This window comes from Delphinus delphis, chromosome 2 (assembly GCF_949987515.2).
Source record: "Delphinus delphis chromosome 2, mDelDel1.2, whole genome shotgun sequence".
In the NCBI taxonomy this organism is placed as follows: Eukaryota; Metazoa; Chordata; class Mammalia; order Artiodactyla; family Delphinidae; genus Delphinus; species Delphinus delphis.
The window spans coordinates 152776740-152793786 of NC_082684.1; the positions used below are offsets into that span (position 1 = coordinate 152776740).

Here is a 17047-nt window from a genome sequence, read left to right on the forward strand (position 1 = left end):
CCCTTCTCTCCCAAGAACTCAGATCAGGCACGAAGCCTGTGGTCTGGGTGAGGAAATGGAGGATGGAGGGGGTATTGGAGGGTGGGGTGCCAGGTCCCCAGACAGACCCTGCACTGAGCTCACCCCTCCTGTCTCAACGTCCCCAGGTGGGCACATGGAGGGCTTTCTGTTGGTGGCTCTCAGAGCCAGGACTGGACCTTGGTTCTCCCTGGGATGCTGCCACCACACAGTTGATGACACAGCGTCATAAGCCCTCTCGCCCCATCCTCCCCATCACACAGGCCACGTGTGGCACCAAGCCCCCCCCACCCCCACCTTCACCCAATTCCGGTCGGTCACTCGTCCCGGGAGACCTGAATTCTATCCCAGCACAGCCGTGTGACCTTGGTCAGAGCCTTTGTCATCCATTCAACAGATGTGCCGGAGCCAAGCTGGACCTCGAGAGCCTGCAGTGACCAGACACTCTCCCTTCCTCCAGGGAGACCAGGGCTGGAGAGAGATTCCCTCTGCAGCTGCAGATGCCCTCGGGTCCATTCCCCAAGGACAGCCGTCCTGGGCAGCACCAAGAGGACCTGCCTTGGAGCCAGGAGATCCTACTGCGAGGCCCATTTTTGTCCCTCGCTAAGCAGTAGTACAGACCTGGGTAACTGCTCACACTTGATGGGTTACAGTGTCTGGAAAATGAGGGTGTTGCACTGGATGGTAGCTTTCAGAATTTCATTAGCAGTTGAGCCACGTTGCAAATGAAATCTTACTTGTATGACAGATAATTGTTAATATTCATTGGGCTCTTACTGTTCCAGCTACCCTCCTGAACCTTCCACGCATTGACACACCGTGCCCTGGGCCACGCTGCGCCCAGTTTACAGGTGAGAACCATGAACCAGAGAGCTGCAATTTGCCCAACACAGATGAAGCAGTTAAAAGCAGACTTTCCTGCTTGGCGGTGGGGAAAGGAAGGAAATCGAGTTGCTCCGCTTCACCTTCTCCTGCTTCCTTGGCGTCTCTGGAAGGACCTCTGCAGAGTCCAAGGGTCTCCGAGACCAAGTTCAAGTCCACTGGATGAATGACCTCAAGGGGAGCTGGAACTGTGATTTTCCAAGCCACTTTGCTCCTTCTGATGGCTTGTCCAGGTGCCCAGCTCACGCCCCAAGCCTCCTGCTTCCTCCACACCTCACGGGCTCACCATTAGGTACACGCATTCACACATGAAGGCTTGAGCCTCGTGCATGTCCTCGCGCACGCGCGCGCACGCACACGCATCTTCCTGTATTAAACACAAAGGTTTTCATCACCACCGTAAACTTCAAAGGCTTGGAACTTGGAACCAACACCTTTCCAGCCTCTTAGTGAGTCCCAGATCCCTCGGGGGAGAGCAGCTTGTTCTCCTCAATGTAATTAGCACCACCGCCACCCAGCCACCCACCCCCTGGCGATGGGGACTTAGAGGAACAGACGGGCCTCCTTAACCACTTACCAAGTGCGTCTTGATATCAAAAGATTTGTAGCACGGAGTTCTAGCGCCTCCGCAATATCAGTCCCGGTAATCGTTTCGGTTTGTCAATTTTTTTCAAAACATCAGATACAAGTTTGAAAGGCGCGCGGGTCATACACGTGAGCCCTGGCCCCTCCAGCCTGCTCTCCTCTGGACTCTGCCCCGGGGCCAGCCCGGAACCCCTTCCCCTGCCCACGGACAGGGCAGGCAGTGAGTGACTGCAGGACGAGCTACTTGGGAAAGATTACTGAGCCCTCAGGAGTCACAAAACATTGTCCTTTTCCCAGGAAAGCAGACTTTGACTTGTTCGGCTACTTTTATTGTGAGATTTAGCACCGATGTGCTTAGGTTTTGGGTGATGGTTTAATCCTGAATTAACCAAAGTGGCTCTCAGCAGTTAAACACAGGCCACTTTATGTCCCTGTGTCGCCTTGGGCATGAAAGCACGATGAGGCCCCCAGAGACTGAGGGTGCAGGTGGAAGGATTAAAGGCAGGTGGGGCCCCGGGGTGTACCCTGGAGGCTGACTTGAAGACCAGACGCCTGGAGAAAGCAGCAGGACCTGCCAGGAGGACCCGCCAACCCAGGAAGACCCAGGAAACGCTCAGAACAATCCAGGCCTTTGGCTGCCTCCGCACTCGGCGGACTTCATTCCGCAGGTGAGGCCTCGAATCATAAACGCGAACCACCCGGCAGCGTGTGATCCCTGAGTAGGAGGCACAAGGCCGTGCCTGTGTCCTGGAAGATGACGTACCTGGTTATTTGTCAGACTTCAGTTCAACGATGCACAGCTCCGATCCCAGATCAGTGGTCTCCTCCCTGAACTGAAACTGCAGCCCAGCCCGGGACAGGCCTGGAGGAATCTTGATGATTCACACAAGACCAAGACTGAGCAAACGTCATTCTCAGAGCTGGCTCAGGCTCTGAGGCTGGAACGGCCTTCGGTGGGAGGTGAGAACGGGCCAGGACCCCTGGTTCCCACACAAGGAGCCCCCCCATCCCCCCAGCTGAGAAGACCCTCTCCTGGCAACGAGTGTGACTAAGAAAGTATTGCTTTTCCCGTGGTCAGTGGAAGTCGGAAAGTAGAGCAAAGCGTCGCCATCCCCTCCCGGCCTTGAAAAGTAAGAAGCAGTAGAGGAGCTGGTCAAGAATACGTGCGCGGTACAGAGGCCACCGCTGTCCCCAGGTGAGCCTGAACTCCACTGTCGGTGTCTCATCACCACGTCCCGTGTTTGTCTTTGTCAGTCTTGTTGCTTCTTAGACTGAACTGTAAAGATCCCAGAACAGCAATGCAAGCTGCATGCCCCCCACAAACCCAGGCGTGTCTCATCATTTCTGGGAGATTTAGGGATGGAAAGTCAGAGGTAGGAACTTTACCTGCTGAGACCAAACACCCCAAAGACAGCCTGAGATGAGGGATAGCCCTGCACTCACCCTGGGAAGAGTGGGTTGGAATCGGGGAGACCCTAAGGAGCTATTGGGAGTTTCCAGATTGTCCCTAAAGCCACAGGGGAGAAGATGGAGGCCCTACCCCAGGTCCTTGGGCCACGCTCCGCTTCCCAGGACCCCTACCACCTCCGTCCTGAGCCCTTCCTCCGCCTGGTCCCTCTAGATTCACGCCAGTCGGACATTCGGCTTTGAGGGGAGAAGTCCGCTCTCCGCTGGATCTGCCAGGCCTCATCACCCTGACTGTGCTCGGGCCTCTCTAAGGAGCCAGGCCAGCATCCCATAATAAAGAGCAAGTCGGACAAAAGTGCTAGGTAGCAGACGGCTTGCAGGGAGTTGGGAGGTAAGTCCATCCTCCTGAGGCCCAGACAGCACGACTGTGTGCATGGGGGCGGGGTGTACCTTTCTAGTATCAGTGCAGGGCTGTGAAACTGGGGAGAAGCCACAGGTGGAGGTACAGAAGGTAAAGCATCAGCAGCTGCTCCCAGGGGTCAACACAGAGGCCACCCATCCCCACAGAGCCACTCGGCAAACCTGCGAACAGTAAGGGGAGATGACAGACCACACAGTGGATAAAGTGGCACCTGGGCAAGAGCATCTGAGGCACCCCATGGGGTTTGAACCACAGGGAAGGGCTTGAAGAGAGACACGGGTCCAATCCTCCTGCAGGTGGCGGCAAGGCGGACCCTCCTGTACTCTGTTCATTCAGCAAATATCTCCTGGGCGCGGGGGCCATCCTAACCGCAGAGGGCTTGGCAGGGGAAGAAATCAGAAGCAGCCTTGCCTCTTGTGAAAATTACATGGGAAGAAACAGAAAGGAAGCAGGTCCACAGGCAAGATCAATGTAGAAGTAAAAGTTATGAAGAAAATAAAGGAGAAGAATAAGACAGGAGAGGGATGAGGTGGAGGAGGGTGGTTAATTAGAAGTGGGCGGTTGGGGAAGGCTTGGCAATGAAGTGATATTTGACTTTTGACTAAAGTGACAAGAGGGAGCGGCCGCTTGAAGGTCAGGGACAGAGTGTCCAGGCAGATGGAGCAGCTCGTGCAGAGATACCAAGGTGGAAATCAGGATGGGAGCGTTCAAGGAGCAGAAAGTAGGCCAGTGTGCTTGGAGCAGAGTGTTGTGGTGATGTGGCCAAGAGGGCCACCGTAGGGAGTTTGGATTCTACTGAAACCCAAAGAAAGCCCATTATAGCGTTTCAGCAGAAAATGACATCACTGAAGAATACCACAAAAGGGGAGACCCATTACGAGGCTGGGGCCGTGGTCCTGCCTGGAGATGACGCGGCCTGGCGCAGAGGATGTGTCGAGGTGAAGCTGAAAGATGGGGTATGAGGTGTGAGAGAAAGGGAGGAATGTGGCTCTGGGTTTGGTTCTGAACAACCGGACGGGTTTTTTTTAAGAGATGGGGAGATTGAGGGGAAGCAGGTTCAGATGAGGACCAACGGCTCCACTTCGTCATGTTAACTTTGAGGGTCTCTCCAAACATCAAATGCAGGGGCTCAGTTGGCAGGTGGGTCCCCAAGGAGCTTGGCAGGAGGGCTCTGCACCAGCAGGTGTGTCCCAACATTTCCCGCAATGGAGGATACCTACTGCGTGTGAGTCCCCCGCCTCCCGAGTGGGTTTTCCAGGTGCCGAGTAAGAAGGTCTAAGACTGAGTTGGGGAGAACCGTGAAGAAAACAGCCACAGGCGGGGAGCTGTAGGAATTGGAAGGTCTAGTTCCTGAGTTTTCAGCCTGCTGGTCATCTGACCTTCAGGCATTTGCTAGTTCTCACATCCTTCATCTGTAACGTGGAGGCACGAGACAATAGGAATGAAAGTGCCTGATACACGCTTGCCACAGAGTAACTGCCCAATGAACAGGCAGTTGACCCATAAATATTCCACTGGGAAGGTGTACTATGCTCTGAGTGTTTGTGCCCCCGCCAAATTCATATGTGGAAATCCTAACCCCCAGGTGATGGTATTAGTCGGCAGGGCTTTTGGGAGGTGATGAGTTCCGGAGGGTGGATCCTCTATCAATGGGATTAGTGACCTTAAAGAGAGTCCAGAGAGAGCCCAGGTCCTTTCCATCCAGTGATGGAGGACACAAGAAGTCTGCAATCTGGAAGAGGGCCCCCCCCTCCCCGCCAGGCCTCCCCGGGCCTCAGACTTCCTGACTCCAGGACTGTGAGCAATAAGTTTCTGCTGTTAACAAGCCCCCCAGGGGGTGGCATGTTGTTATAGCAACATGATAACACTAAGACAAGGTGTTTGCATTTTGCTGGGGGGAAAGGAAGTAGATAAGTAAATGTTAGGGCTGGTGAGTGGCTGTATGGAAATGGGGGGGTGGGAGAAAAAGAGGGAGAGAGAGAAGGAGAGAGAGAGGCCCGTGGCCACACCCATTCTAGGAGGGCACAGGAATGGAGCTGGTTGAAAAGACTAAGCATCCCAATCTATATCTTTCTCTATAGCGCCCAGCAGGAGAGGCACAAATTCTGTTTAACAGAAGCTGTAGTAGCACCATTTCAGGGGGGAAGGCAGCACCTTGGGTCATCTGCTCTTCTAAGGAATAGCTGCAGCAGGCCCTCCCCTGTTGTGGGTCTGTTGAGGTCCTTATTAACACTATACTCTGTGAGGCCAACTCCGCTGTTCCCACCAGGATCCCAGCATCCTCGGTGCCTCTCACCTCCAGCCCAGGCAATTCTACGCCGGGTTCACTCCTGATTCTCAACTCTACCACTGTGGTCCTCCAAGTGTGTTCCATGAGTCCATTTGAGGGGAGGGTGTCCCCAATACCCTTTCAGGAAGCCTGGGTGGTCACAACTATTCTCGTAACACCAGACACGGTTTGCCACTTTCACCGTGTCAGCTTTTTGCACTGAGCTCAGAGCACTGGTGGGTGAAATCACCAGCCCCTAAGCAAGAATCAAGGCTCCTGTACCAGCAGTCATTATAGCCTTCACCGCCACATGGTCTCAAGTTTTTAAAAAGCCAGCTTCATTTAAGGACGTTCTTGCAGAAGTAGTAAAATTATTATTTCAACCCTTGCATGCACATCCTTAATACTCTGCGGCGTAGTCTAGTATGATTTGTTGTAAGAAAAGCACTTGTGTGCATACGTAAGTCACAAGGTAAGCTTTTTTCATGGAACACCAGTTTTTGGGAAAAAACAGCTGATAGACAAACTGCGGTTACTCAGACTTGGTATTTGGCATTTTCTCAAAAAGCGATGAAGTGAGCCTAGCACTTCAAGGAAAATAACTGACAGTATTTGTTGCAATAATAAAATTTCAGCATCCAAATGAAAATTAGAACTTTCTAGATTTTGTATTTGCCACTGTGAGCTTGAGACTTCCCAATACTTAAAGACTTTTCTAATGGGATTGGTGGTAATATTAATGAATGTGATTTTTTAAAATTATACATGCAATGATTCAACATGCAGAAGATCTGCAGAACTCAGGATTTTCCAAATGACCAATGCATAGCATCACAGAATCATGCATGAGTAAAAGATCCATTCAAAGCACAGGAGTGAGCGATGGATTTTAATGGAACAGGATGAAAAGTTCGTTGGCATGGTTTCAGAGTTCACACTACAACCAACCTTTAAGAAGCTACCGCCTGTCAAATTTTGATATGGTACCGACGAAGAATAACCACAGTTACCTGAAAGGGTCATTAAATGCTCTCTCCTTTGCCAGCTGTGCATAGCTGTGTGAAGCTGGATTATCATGCACTTCACATCAAAACATCTTCCCACAGATCAAGTGCGGAAGCAGACATGCTTTCATAAATCCGGGCATTAAAGAGATTTGCAAAATTATGTTTTTAGGTACCACTCTTATTTTTTATACAGTGTAATTAATTTTTTTATAAAACTACGTTATTTGTATTGACGTGTAATGGGTTTTTTAATTTGTTTTTTAAAAGTTATAAATACATAAAAATATATTTAAATATTTTAAAATTTTATTAGTTTTAATTTCAAACCCAGTAAATATTGACAGACATTTTAAAAAGCTCTTTAGAGTCCCCAGTAATTTTGAAATGTTTAAATAGGTCCTAAGACCACAAGTATATGCTGGAGGGAAAGGAATCAGTGCACTGAGAGGCCGCAGGGGGAGAATACAGAAGCCTAGCAAATTAAAAACATTCCCTCTGTCATAGTTTCCTAACCAGCGAGTTGCAACAATTTAGTTGTCACAGCCCTGTGCCTTGTGAGTCATGAGCAGCTCTGTTTAAAACCCTTACTGAGCTCCCTTTCAACGTGTCTTTTTGAAGAACACAGGCCATGACCCAGAAACCTGCAGATACCTGTTGTCCACTTACCCTTCGTAGGTGAGGCAGGATGCAGTCCATCAGTGGGACAGTGTCAGGCACAAGTTTCATCGTGATGCTGGCCCTTGGTTCCCCAGGGCGCTGTCAGCTACACGCCGTTGTCCAGTGGTTCTCCTGCTCCTGCCCTTGCAGCATTTCATGAATACATCCCCCCAGCATACGAATTTGAGGGGAGACACATTAGGACTAAAGCATTCAGTTTGTCATTTCTTTCTTTCACAGGTCATCATCTAAACCCAACCCAAACTCAAACTACAGACCATTTGTTGAAGAGACCGTCTTTGCTCCATTGTCGAAGCTCAGGTGACTCTCTTGATAGGGGTCCCTCTCTAGGTTCCCTATTTGGTTACACTGATCTACTTGTCTGCTCTCCAGCCAGCACCACACTGCCTGGATCGCTGCAGCTCGACAGTAAGTTTCGAAGTCGGGCAGCATCCGGCCTCGTTCCTCCCCTTCCGTCCTTCGCTGGCTCCTCTGGGTCTCACCACTTTGGATCTGCATGGATTCCCACAGGCAAAGCCACCTCTTCTCACTCCGTGGCTGGTCCTTCCCCGGGCTTCCTGGGAGTCGAGCTCCGAGCGTGTGTGCCTGGTGGGCATCCCACTTCACCTTCTCGAGAACCTCCTCTTAAAAACACCCCTTTCTTCAGCTCTGTCCATTCCCATTCCCGAAACCAGAAGCTCAGACTTTCAGCCATGGCCTTGCTAAAATGTGCAGGGGTTCCCATGCATTGGAGGATAAACGTGAATTCGTCTCGCCTCTGACAAATCTCGCTTGTCTTCCTTTCTTCATCTCCCGCTTTCTCCCCTTCACCCTGGGCTGCAGCTGCACCAGCCTCTTTTCTGTCCCTTGGCCACACCGAGCCTCTCCCACCTTTGGACCTGGAACCTGTTGGCCTCCGCCTGGAAGGCCCCTTCTCCCCCTCAGGTCACCCTTGTGTGCCACCTCTGCAGAGAAGACTTCCGCAACCATCGCTGCAGAAGTAACCTCCCCACCTGCTGTCCATCACCACCCTTTATTTCCTTGATAGCATTTATTGAAAGTATCTCATTATCTTGCTTGTTTCTGTTAGTTTCCTCGCTAACTAGCTGTGTTGTGGTTGGAATACATATGAGCCTCTGGAGGATCTGGGGACAGCCTGCTTCTATCTAAAGAAAAAATATTTTTCTTTTCTCCTCCTCTGAAAACCCTCTTGGGAACCCTAAGGTTTTCAGACTTCGGAAACCAAAGAAAAGGAAAGGGAGTTCTTTTCAGGCAAAGACAACCTCTGTTCTTCCTCCTGCCAAAACCCTCAGCTGCAGGCAGGGAAGAGCTCAGAGCCAGTGGTTTCACTGAGTGGAGGGTGTGAAGACTCGGGGGGGCGGGGGGATTCCGGTAGGCAAACCCAGAACTCATCTCTCTAGAGGCTGTCTACCAGCCTCTCTGGAGGTGTCCCCACTGGTCCCGGGGACTCTGGGCGGTGGGGAGGAGAGCCCAGCCTTTCCCAGAGCTGCTGGCGTCAGTGCAACTAGCCGGCCGGCCCACTGCCTGGGCCTGGACTCCTGTTCCAACAGGACCTGGACTTCAGGCAACCGCAGGGCCGGGCGCGTGCACGGTGAGGGGCATCCCAGCTCCTTCTTCAGCGCCAGCAAGTCAAGCCGGGGCCAGAACACCAGCCGCCGGCCCTGCACCCGGCCACCTCCCGGCGCCCGGCCACGTCCGTGTGCAGGACCTCCTCCCCGCAACGGTCAGGGCCAAGCAGCTGACCGAGGAGCAGGTGGCCGAGTTCAAGGAGGCCCTCTCCCCTTTCGATGAGGACGGAGACGGCGCCATCAGCACGCGGGAGCTGGGCACCGTCCTGCGATCGCCGGGCCAGAAACCCACTGAGGCCGAGCTCCAGGACCTGGTGGGCGAGCTGGACCGCGACGGCAGCAGCACCGTGGGCTTCCCCGAGCTCCTGGGCCTAATGGCCCGTAAGGTGAAGGGCAGGGACGCCAAGGACCAGATCCGGGAGGCCTTCTGCGTCTTCGACAAGGACGGCAACGGCCTGATGGGCACGGCCGAGCTGCGGCACGTGATGACCCGGCTGGGCGAGAAGCCGAGAGACCAGGAAGTGGACGAGATGATCCGGGCGGCGGACGTGGACGGGGACGAGCTGGTACGCTACGAGGTGTTCATGCGCTTGCTGGTTTCCAAGGGCGGCCACAGACCCACCTCCACCCCCACCCCCATCCCCACCCAGGGTGTCCGGGCTCTGCACGTGGCGCCGGAGGACCTGCCTCCGTTCCCCCGGCCCCTCCGGGCACTGCTCCTCCGCTGGTGGACCTGATCCAGCTGTCTGTCCCCCTTTCCTCTCCTCTCCTCGTTCCTGCCTACCTCCCCACCTTCTCCTTGCAGGATGACACAGGCCGCTCCCAAGCCCAGCAAACCCCAAATGTTCCATCCCTCGGGAGCAGAAGCTCAGGGATGTCCCTGTGCACCGACCAGGGCAGGAGGATGGTCACAGCCTCACTGGCCGCTCATGCCCCAGGGAGGGCGCGGTGTGCCCTCCGGGAGCCCTCCACGTGGGATCCCTAAAGCGCACCCGGTACCTCCATCCGCTGCGGACCAGGGCCCTGGGGCGAGGGGCACTCTTGGAGGCTGACAACCAGGGTCTGGCCTCCTGAGAAACACCACCTCCTTTCCCCGCCCCCGACTCCCCTGCGCTCTCTTGTTCCCTTCTGTCTCTGTGCCAAACCGCGGCGAGGTGATTTGTCTCTTAAAGCTGGGAGTCAGTTGTAACACGTTTGTATTCACCTTCTTGGAGGGAAATTTGAAAGGGAGAAAGAGGCCACAGGGGAATAAAGAAAACGTCTGTTTTTCTCTGGTTCCAGTGGAAATGATCCTTGTTAAGTTCAGGGTTTAAAAGAGGCAGGAATCTCTCTTTTTGTGCTTTTTGGAAGTGTGGTGAAATCTTGTATTGATGGGCGTAGCGAACAGAGAGGAGTCTAGGCAAGGTAAATCTTGAATATTTATTTCAAATAAAATGGAGAAGTTGGCAGCAAAGGGTGGTTAAAAATCCATGTAGAGCTTCTAAGATCTGAGTCGATTATGGTGGGGAAGGAACAGTGGTCTGTGTTCATGGATTTCTTACATTCATGATCGAGTTGTTGGGAAGTGCGGTTTGAAGAAAGTCAGGGCTGGAGAGGGCCCGTGTGGTGCAAAAGCAAGAGACAGTGCTTCCCGCGTTAAACCCTGGCTCCCAGAGGTGGCATCAGATAACCCCAAGGCCGAAGGGGCTTGTCAGAGATTATTTCAGTGTTTTCGTGGGGTGGACACTACACCTGGGGTTATCAGAGAGGGCTACCAGCCCTGGGACAGTCACAGAGCAGCTGGCCCATCTTGACAAGTCCTCTTTCCTGACACCCTCCCCACCATGCACATTTCCTCATATGTAAAGGGAAGAGCATGGGCTCTGGGGCCGGACAGACTGGGAATGTAGTTATTGCTGCCCTGCCGACTGGGCCCAAATCACTCGTCCTCCCCATGGTGACAGCTGACACTCTGGCGGCCCTTCCTGGGCGCCGGGCCCTGCTGTGAGCACACTGCCTGTGCAGTGACTCACTACCACCCTACAGGGGGCCACCCTCTGCAGCTTCCCCGTCTACAGATGAGGAAGCCGAGACACCGAGAGCTTAAGAAAGCAACCCGTCCCACAGCTGGTAAGGGGCAGAGCTGGAGTTGGATGCAGGTCTGTGCCCCTGATCTCACTCACAGCCTCCCTAGAGCTCCACGGCCTCCACCGTGACCTGATGATGAGAATCGCGCCTCCTCCAGCACTTGTGAGGATCAGAAATCATCTTAACATGCCTGGTATGCAGTAGGTGCTTAATAAATGACAGCTACCATTGCTATCATCCTTCCAGCACCAACACTCTGTATTTCCACCCGTCGGAACAGTCCAAGGGAAAAGCCGGGGTCTGGTTTGGGAACTGGCCCCGGCGGGGCAGCTGCAGAGCCCCCTTTGTGCAGGAAAAGAAACCAGTGCTCTGACCGTGGGGCCTTGCAGGCTCGGCCTCTTTGGGCTCATCCTTCCATAGCCTCAACAGTCGGGGGTGGCTGAACTCCTGCAGGTGCAGGCTTGGGAGCAAGCCCGTAAGAGTGGACGGAACGTCTAGGTGCCATGGACGTGGCTGCCCCGGTGCCATGAGCAGAGAACCAAGCCCGTTGTCATCTCAGAGGCTCAGATGTGCATCATGGTCCCATCTGCCAAAAGAAGCACTGACGTCATCCCCAGGGACCTTGTGTCTTTCATGGATCGTGTGCTCAGAGGTAAGGAAGGGGAGGTTCCAGGTCTCCCAGCACAGTGTCCACGGGTCTACAGTTGCCAGTGTGGGCCTGGCTGGGGAGCTGGCATTCAATCCCCTCTGTCCTGGTGGGTGCCCTGAAGTATGGGGACCTGTGTGCCTGCCAGCACTTAAGCTGGAAGGGGTGAGGTGTCTTTCTGCATCTCTGTCCGGCCTCCTGGCATCACACCGGAACCACCCTGCCTGCATTTAACTGGCTTTAGAACCTGTCATGAGAACCCCTGGGGCCAGGGCAGGAACGCAGCTGGTTTTGGAAAGACCTCCTGTCCCTCCCGTGGGTGTGCCGGTGACACCCAGAAACCAGGCTGCGGATGAGGGGTCTGAATAGACTGGAACCAAGATGACAGTTTCTCCCTCGACCCCAGGGACAGCAGAGCCCCTCAGACCACCGCCTGCTGTTTCCAGTTTCCAGCTTGGCTCTCGTGACCCGGAGCACGGGGGGGGAGTGCATCCCATGGGGGACTGGCACACACAGGTTAGTGATACACGGGCCTCCCTTCTGCGTGCAGATGGGAATCAGGCATCAAGGCTGAGGGGACCACAGAGCTGAATGTGCCCCCCTGGGTTTTACTTTCCTGACACAATTTTTTTTAATGTTTTCTGTTGTCCTTTCTCATTCAAGCAAGGCCATCAGCCAGCTCTGCCACGTGGCTGGACGCTCTCCCAAACTGCTAGGTTAGGGACAGGGATGCCAGCCAAGGGGCACACAGAGGGTGGCGCTCTCTGAATCTGGGGGTCCCCTGCCTTGGTCGGTGTGTCCAAACTGCAGTGGGTGCAAGTCCTTCACGATTGCTGACAGCCAGGCGAACCCTTCACAGTGCCCACCTCCATGCCGGGCACCGGCCACTCCCACTCCGGGTGTCCCGTCACACCTGGGCCTTGGCCAGGGACTCGGGCTCCTGGGCCACACCCGCGTCTGTCTTCAGCCTCCTCTCCACCCGCCACACTCCATCTTCTTTTCCTTCTCCCTCCCCACAGTGCCAGGACTTGTGCTGTCCCCAGACACCTAGATAGACGTTTTGTTGGTAAAGTGCGGTCACCGCAATTGCCAGGTGTAGGTCCTTGGCCTCGTTGAGTAGGACGGGGCAGTGGGGAGGGAGGAGGTTGGGAGTGGGGCCCTGAGGACCTGAGGGAGGAGTCCAGGCCTGCAGAGCAGCCCGCGTTTCCGGAACAGACTTGGAGCAGCCCCTCCATGCTCAAGTTCCCTTTTCCTTTCAGTCCACGAATAACTGGACTTAACCTCCCTTCATCCCCCAAAAAGGTGCTTTCTGACTGCAGCTCAGAACATTCCATCCATCCTTGGGGAAGGAATTTATAAATATTACCTCGGCTTCCATGTGCTTTCGGCAGGCCTGTCATAAATCAGTGCAGGGCTCCTGGACCTCCCAGGCTATATAAAGCCACTCTTCTGCCTCCTGTTTCCAATTTTAAATCAAATACAGCTCAGCCCCGCAGGCTCCTGCGGATTCCAGGGGCCGCTCAAAGTCTCCCCAAACCAGCCTGCTAAAAATGACTCCGTTGTTCCCCTGGAGAAATTTAAAATTAAAACTCACGTGTGGGGTGGAGGCTGCCCACGATGAATATGAATGAGGAATACAAGATGTGTTTCTCCACCAAAAAACAAAGCAAAAAAAAACCTGTCTGTGAAAAAGGTCTGGGCCCAACTCACCTGCCAACCTCCCCACCATCCTGCCTTTTGGGTGGTTGTTTCTATAGCAACCAGGTTCTCAGGTGCCTGGACACCCCGTCCCCCCACCCAGAGGGGAAGCAACCGGTTAAAGGCCTCCCCTAGCCCTCTGATCAGGTGTCAGGGGCTGGGGGGCTGGGGCACCTTCCGCCAAGCGTGGGGAACGGAAACGTCTTGGGGCTAGTCCTGGGAGACGCGCTTGAATTGACCTAGAAAGGATGGCGGGTTTCCATGCCCGGGGAGACAGTACCTGTGGAGACAGTCAGTGAAGGAATCTCACACTGTCCCCTAAGCACCTCCTCTACTCTTCCCACCTTTCTAATGGCCTCAGAATCTCCAGGGAGGGGAAGGAGCCAGGCCCTTGGTACAGAAGGAGGGGTGGCATCTGGAGTCTAGCGTCAGGTGGGCCCAGGATGTCCTGGCTGGTCACCTGGTGCTGCCCTGCAGGCCTGGGATAGCTGAGCATTGGTGGAGGGACCCCACCCTCCCCCACCCGCCACGGGGAAATGTACCTCGTGCAACACTGCCAGCCCGTGGGTAAAGCTCATCTCCCTGGACACCGAGCTGGCCCATCTCTCATCCATCACGTGCCCTGCAGGCTGGTTTGGAGGGCTCCCAGGATAGATGTTCAGGTCTCACTGAAGGCAGGCTTCCATGCCGAGACCGGACGGTGTGAACTGCTCACCAGGCATTGCATTTTCAGCTCCTTAAATCCTCAAAACAAGCAAGTGTGGCAGCTGCTTTAATGAGCCCATTTTAGAGAAAATTGAGGCCTCAAGAGTCTAAATAGCTTCCCCCAAATCACGCATCTAGTAAATCAGAGTTTGAACCTGGGTCTGACCAGCTCCAGAGCCAGCATCCTTCCCCCCATCACAGAGAAGCTTCTCGGAGCAAGCAGCCTGAGACTGACGGCAGCCTGACCTTGCAGAAGTCTTGAGGCTCCAGCAGAGCTGCAAAAGGCACGTCGATGGGAAAGGCCTGCAAGTGGGAACAGCTGCTGGGCAGGGTGTGGGCAGCCAGGACACATAGAGAAGACAGACATCAGCTGGTGTTGAGGGAGCCATGAGAGCCGCTGTGCCAGCGCCTGGATGGCTGCAGAGGGAGTGTTGTGAAGCCTCCCACAGCCCTGGGCCCTGCATGGGGTCCTCACCGCGTGGCCCCCCACCCTTGCCCAGGCACTGGAGGGCAATGCAGTGTGGGGCACCTGCTGCCCCAAGGAACTGGAGGAGGCCGCCGTCACCAGGAGAGAGTTCTGCCCTGGCCCATGTCTTCGTGACAGTAGATGCCAATCAGTTCGCAGTGCTGAGCAGGCATCCCTCTGGCCAAAGCTGGGCCCAGGCCTTTGTCACTGGAGAGAGGAGCTCGGGAATGTCTGGGCCTCCAAGCTTCTGTTGTGGGAGAATGCTGCCTCCCCCCAGACTCACATCGTGGGGTGATGATGGGCAATCATAAGAGACTCATGTCCTCGTGGGTTGAATTATGTCCCCCCAAATTCACATATTGCAGTCTTGACCCCCAGAACCTCAGGGTGTGACCTTATTTGGGGATAGAGTCATTATGGAGGCAGTCAAGTTAGAGTGAGGCCATTAGGTTGGGTCCCAACACTGACGTCCTTCTAAGAAGGGGAAATTTGTGGAGGGTTTTTTCAGTTTTTATTTATTTCGTTATTATTTTTTTGACCATGCCACATGGCTTGTGGGATCTCAGTTCCCTGACCAGGGACTGAACCCAAACCAGGGCAGCAAGAGTGCAGAGTCCTAACCACTGGACTGCCAGGGAATTCCCAAGATGGGTAAATTTGGACACAGTTGGACGATCACGTGAGGACACCAGGAGAAGACGGCCGTCTAGTACCCAGGAGAGCAGCCTCAGGAGGAACCAGCCCTGCTGACTCCTTGATGTTGGACCTCCAGCCTCCAGGACTGGGAGAGAATAATTTCTGTTGTTTAAGCCCCACAATTTGTGGCTCTTGGTTACAGCTGCCCAACAAGTGCACAATACTCCCTGTATAAGGCGGGGTTAGGGGTATCACAGATTCTTGTCTTAGTCTGAGTCCCCGAACTGGTTTTCTCCTGGTCCAGTTCTGATTTCATGAGTCATACACACTAGACTCTGAGAGAATCCGAGGAGAAAAGAGATCTTGCCACATGGAAAAACACCTTCTGATGCACTCTGTTGCCGCTTCCCGGACTCTGGTACTGCAGACTCACCTCTCCCAATCTCAGCGCCTCTGAGAAGTAAAACAGTCACTGGAGTCGGCGTGACAACGCACAGTGCTTCAAAACCTGAGGGTGCGATCTCTCCATCCCCCCGACTGAATGCAACGTGACGTTCTTACCAGGGAGCCTGAGGTAGAGATAAAATTTTAGACTTGAAGAATCTTGGGTCTGTACACCGCCTTAGGAGTTATCTGGCCTGATTTCCCACCCAGGATGAAAGGCCTAAATATGACAGCGCCCCGGAGAGACGGCTGGTTTGCATCTCCTTGAAAGTGTCCATCAGAGAGTTCAAGGTCAATTGGCCAACAGTTGGATAATTCTTATCCTTAGAAAGTGTTTCCTTATGTGGGTCTGAAATGTGTCTTTCTTCCTTCTACCTACATCCTGGGTAGATTCCACAGCCCCAGAAAATATGATGAACGCCTTCTCTCTGTCAGTTCTTCAAACAGCTATAGAGACCATCAGGTCCTGCCCTACACTCTCTCCTCTGCAAAGTAGCTCTAATTCCCTCCAGAGTTTATGTGACACACGTTCAGGCCGCCTCACCTCTCGACATGCTTAAGCGTTTCAAAGTCTCTCTTGTCGATGTGTCACTGAGCCCTAGCCAGGTGTGACCAATGCCTGTGGCGGTGGGGCCACATCTCCCTGTGCTGAATACGGCACCTCTAAGAATGAAGCTCCTGGTCAAACCAGACATGCGCGCAAGTGATATGCTGCTCATCTGACAAATATTGTTGAGCGTGTGTGTGCGTGTGTGTACGTGCTGGACTTCAAGGGACACAAAGATGATTAAGACTCAGGACCTCACCACAAATGGAGGGAAGATCAGTAAAGAAGTGGTTACAAGACAGTGCCGGGGGGTGGAGGAGAAAGTGGATGTGTGGAGGAGGAAATGCCTCGGCTGTCCAGCCAGTGGAGGGGCAGGGGAGGGCAGGGAAGGACTACACACAGGTGACTCACCAGCTGAGTCCTGTTAGCAGCCAGGCAGTGTGATGGGGTGGGGGGGTAAGCAGGCCTGGATTTGCTCTTCCCAGGCTGAGTGTACAGCATGGGAGAAGGCACAGAGGCACAAAGGAGCGATCACCTCCTGTCCTTCCTTCTAATCCTGTTCAATCCTCCAGGAAGGCTGACTTTCCAATCCCTCCAGGTTGGGTCAGATCCCTTCGCTCTGTCCTCTGTGACACTTGCTGCAGACCTGTGACCTCTGCATTTACCTTGTGATATTGTCATGATCTGTGATCTCCCCACGGGGCTGTCACCTCTTTGAGTTCATCAACTTCATCTCCGAATGCCTCGCAGAGAACTGGCAGAGGGCCATTGTTCAAAGCAAGTGTGTGGATGGATAGATGGATGGATGGATGGATGGAAGGAAGGATAGATGGATGGATGGATGCAAGGTTGGATGGAAGGAAGGAAGGAAGGAAGGATGAATGGATGGATGGATGGATGGGGACACCAAGTGTGTTCCAACCAGAGGTACTGGAGCTCATTGTGGGGAGGCAGGATGGTGAGGTGTTGAAGACCTGCCCACCCTTCTCAGAGGTCTGGTCTT

At 53.9% G+C, this 17047-nt stretch overlaps 1 protein-coding gene across 1 annotated transcript; it reads left to right on the forward strand.

The window, feature by feature from the left end:
• Positions 1-7623: 7623 nt before the first annotated feature.
• On the forward strand, positions 7624-10099 carry LOC132418959 (calmodulin-like; the record flags this gene model as incomplete). The annotated part of the gene is made up of 3 exons (XM_060003060.1): positions 7624-7675; positions 8818-9401; positions 9641-10099. Coding segments are annotated over 3 exons (816 nt in total), but the record flags the coding sequence as incomplete, so codon positions are not given.
• Positions 10100-17047: the final 6948 nt, after the last annotated feature.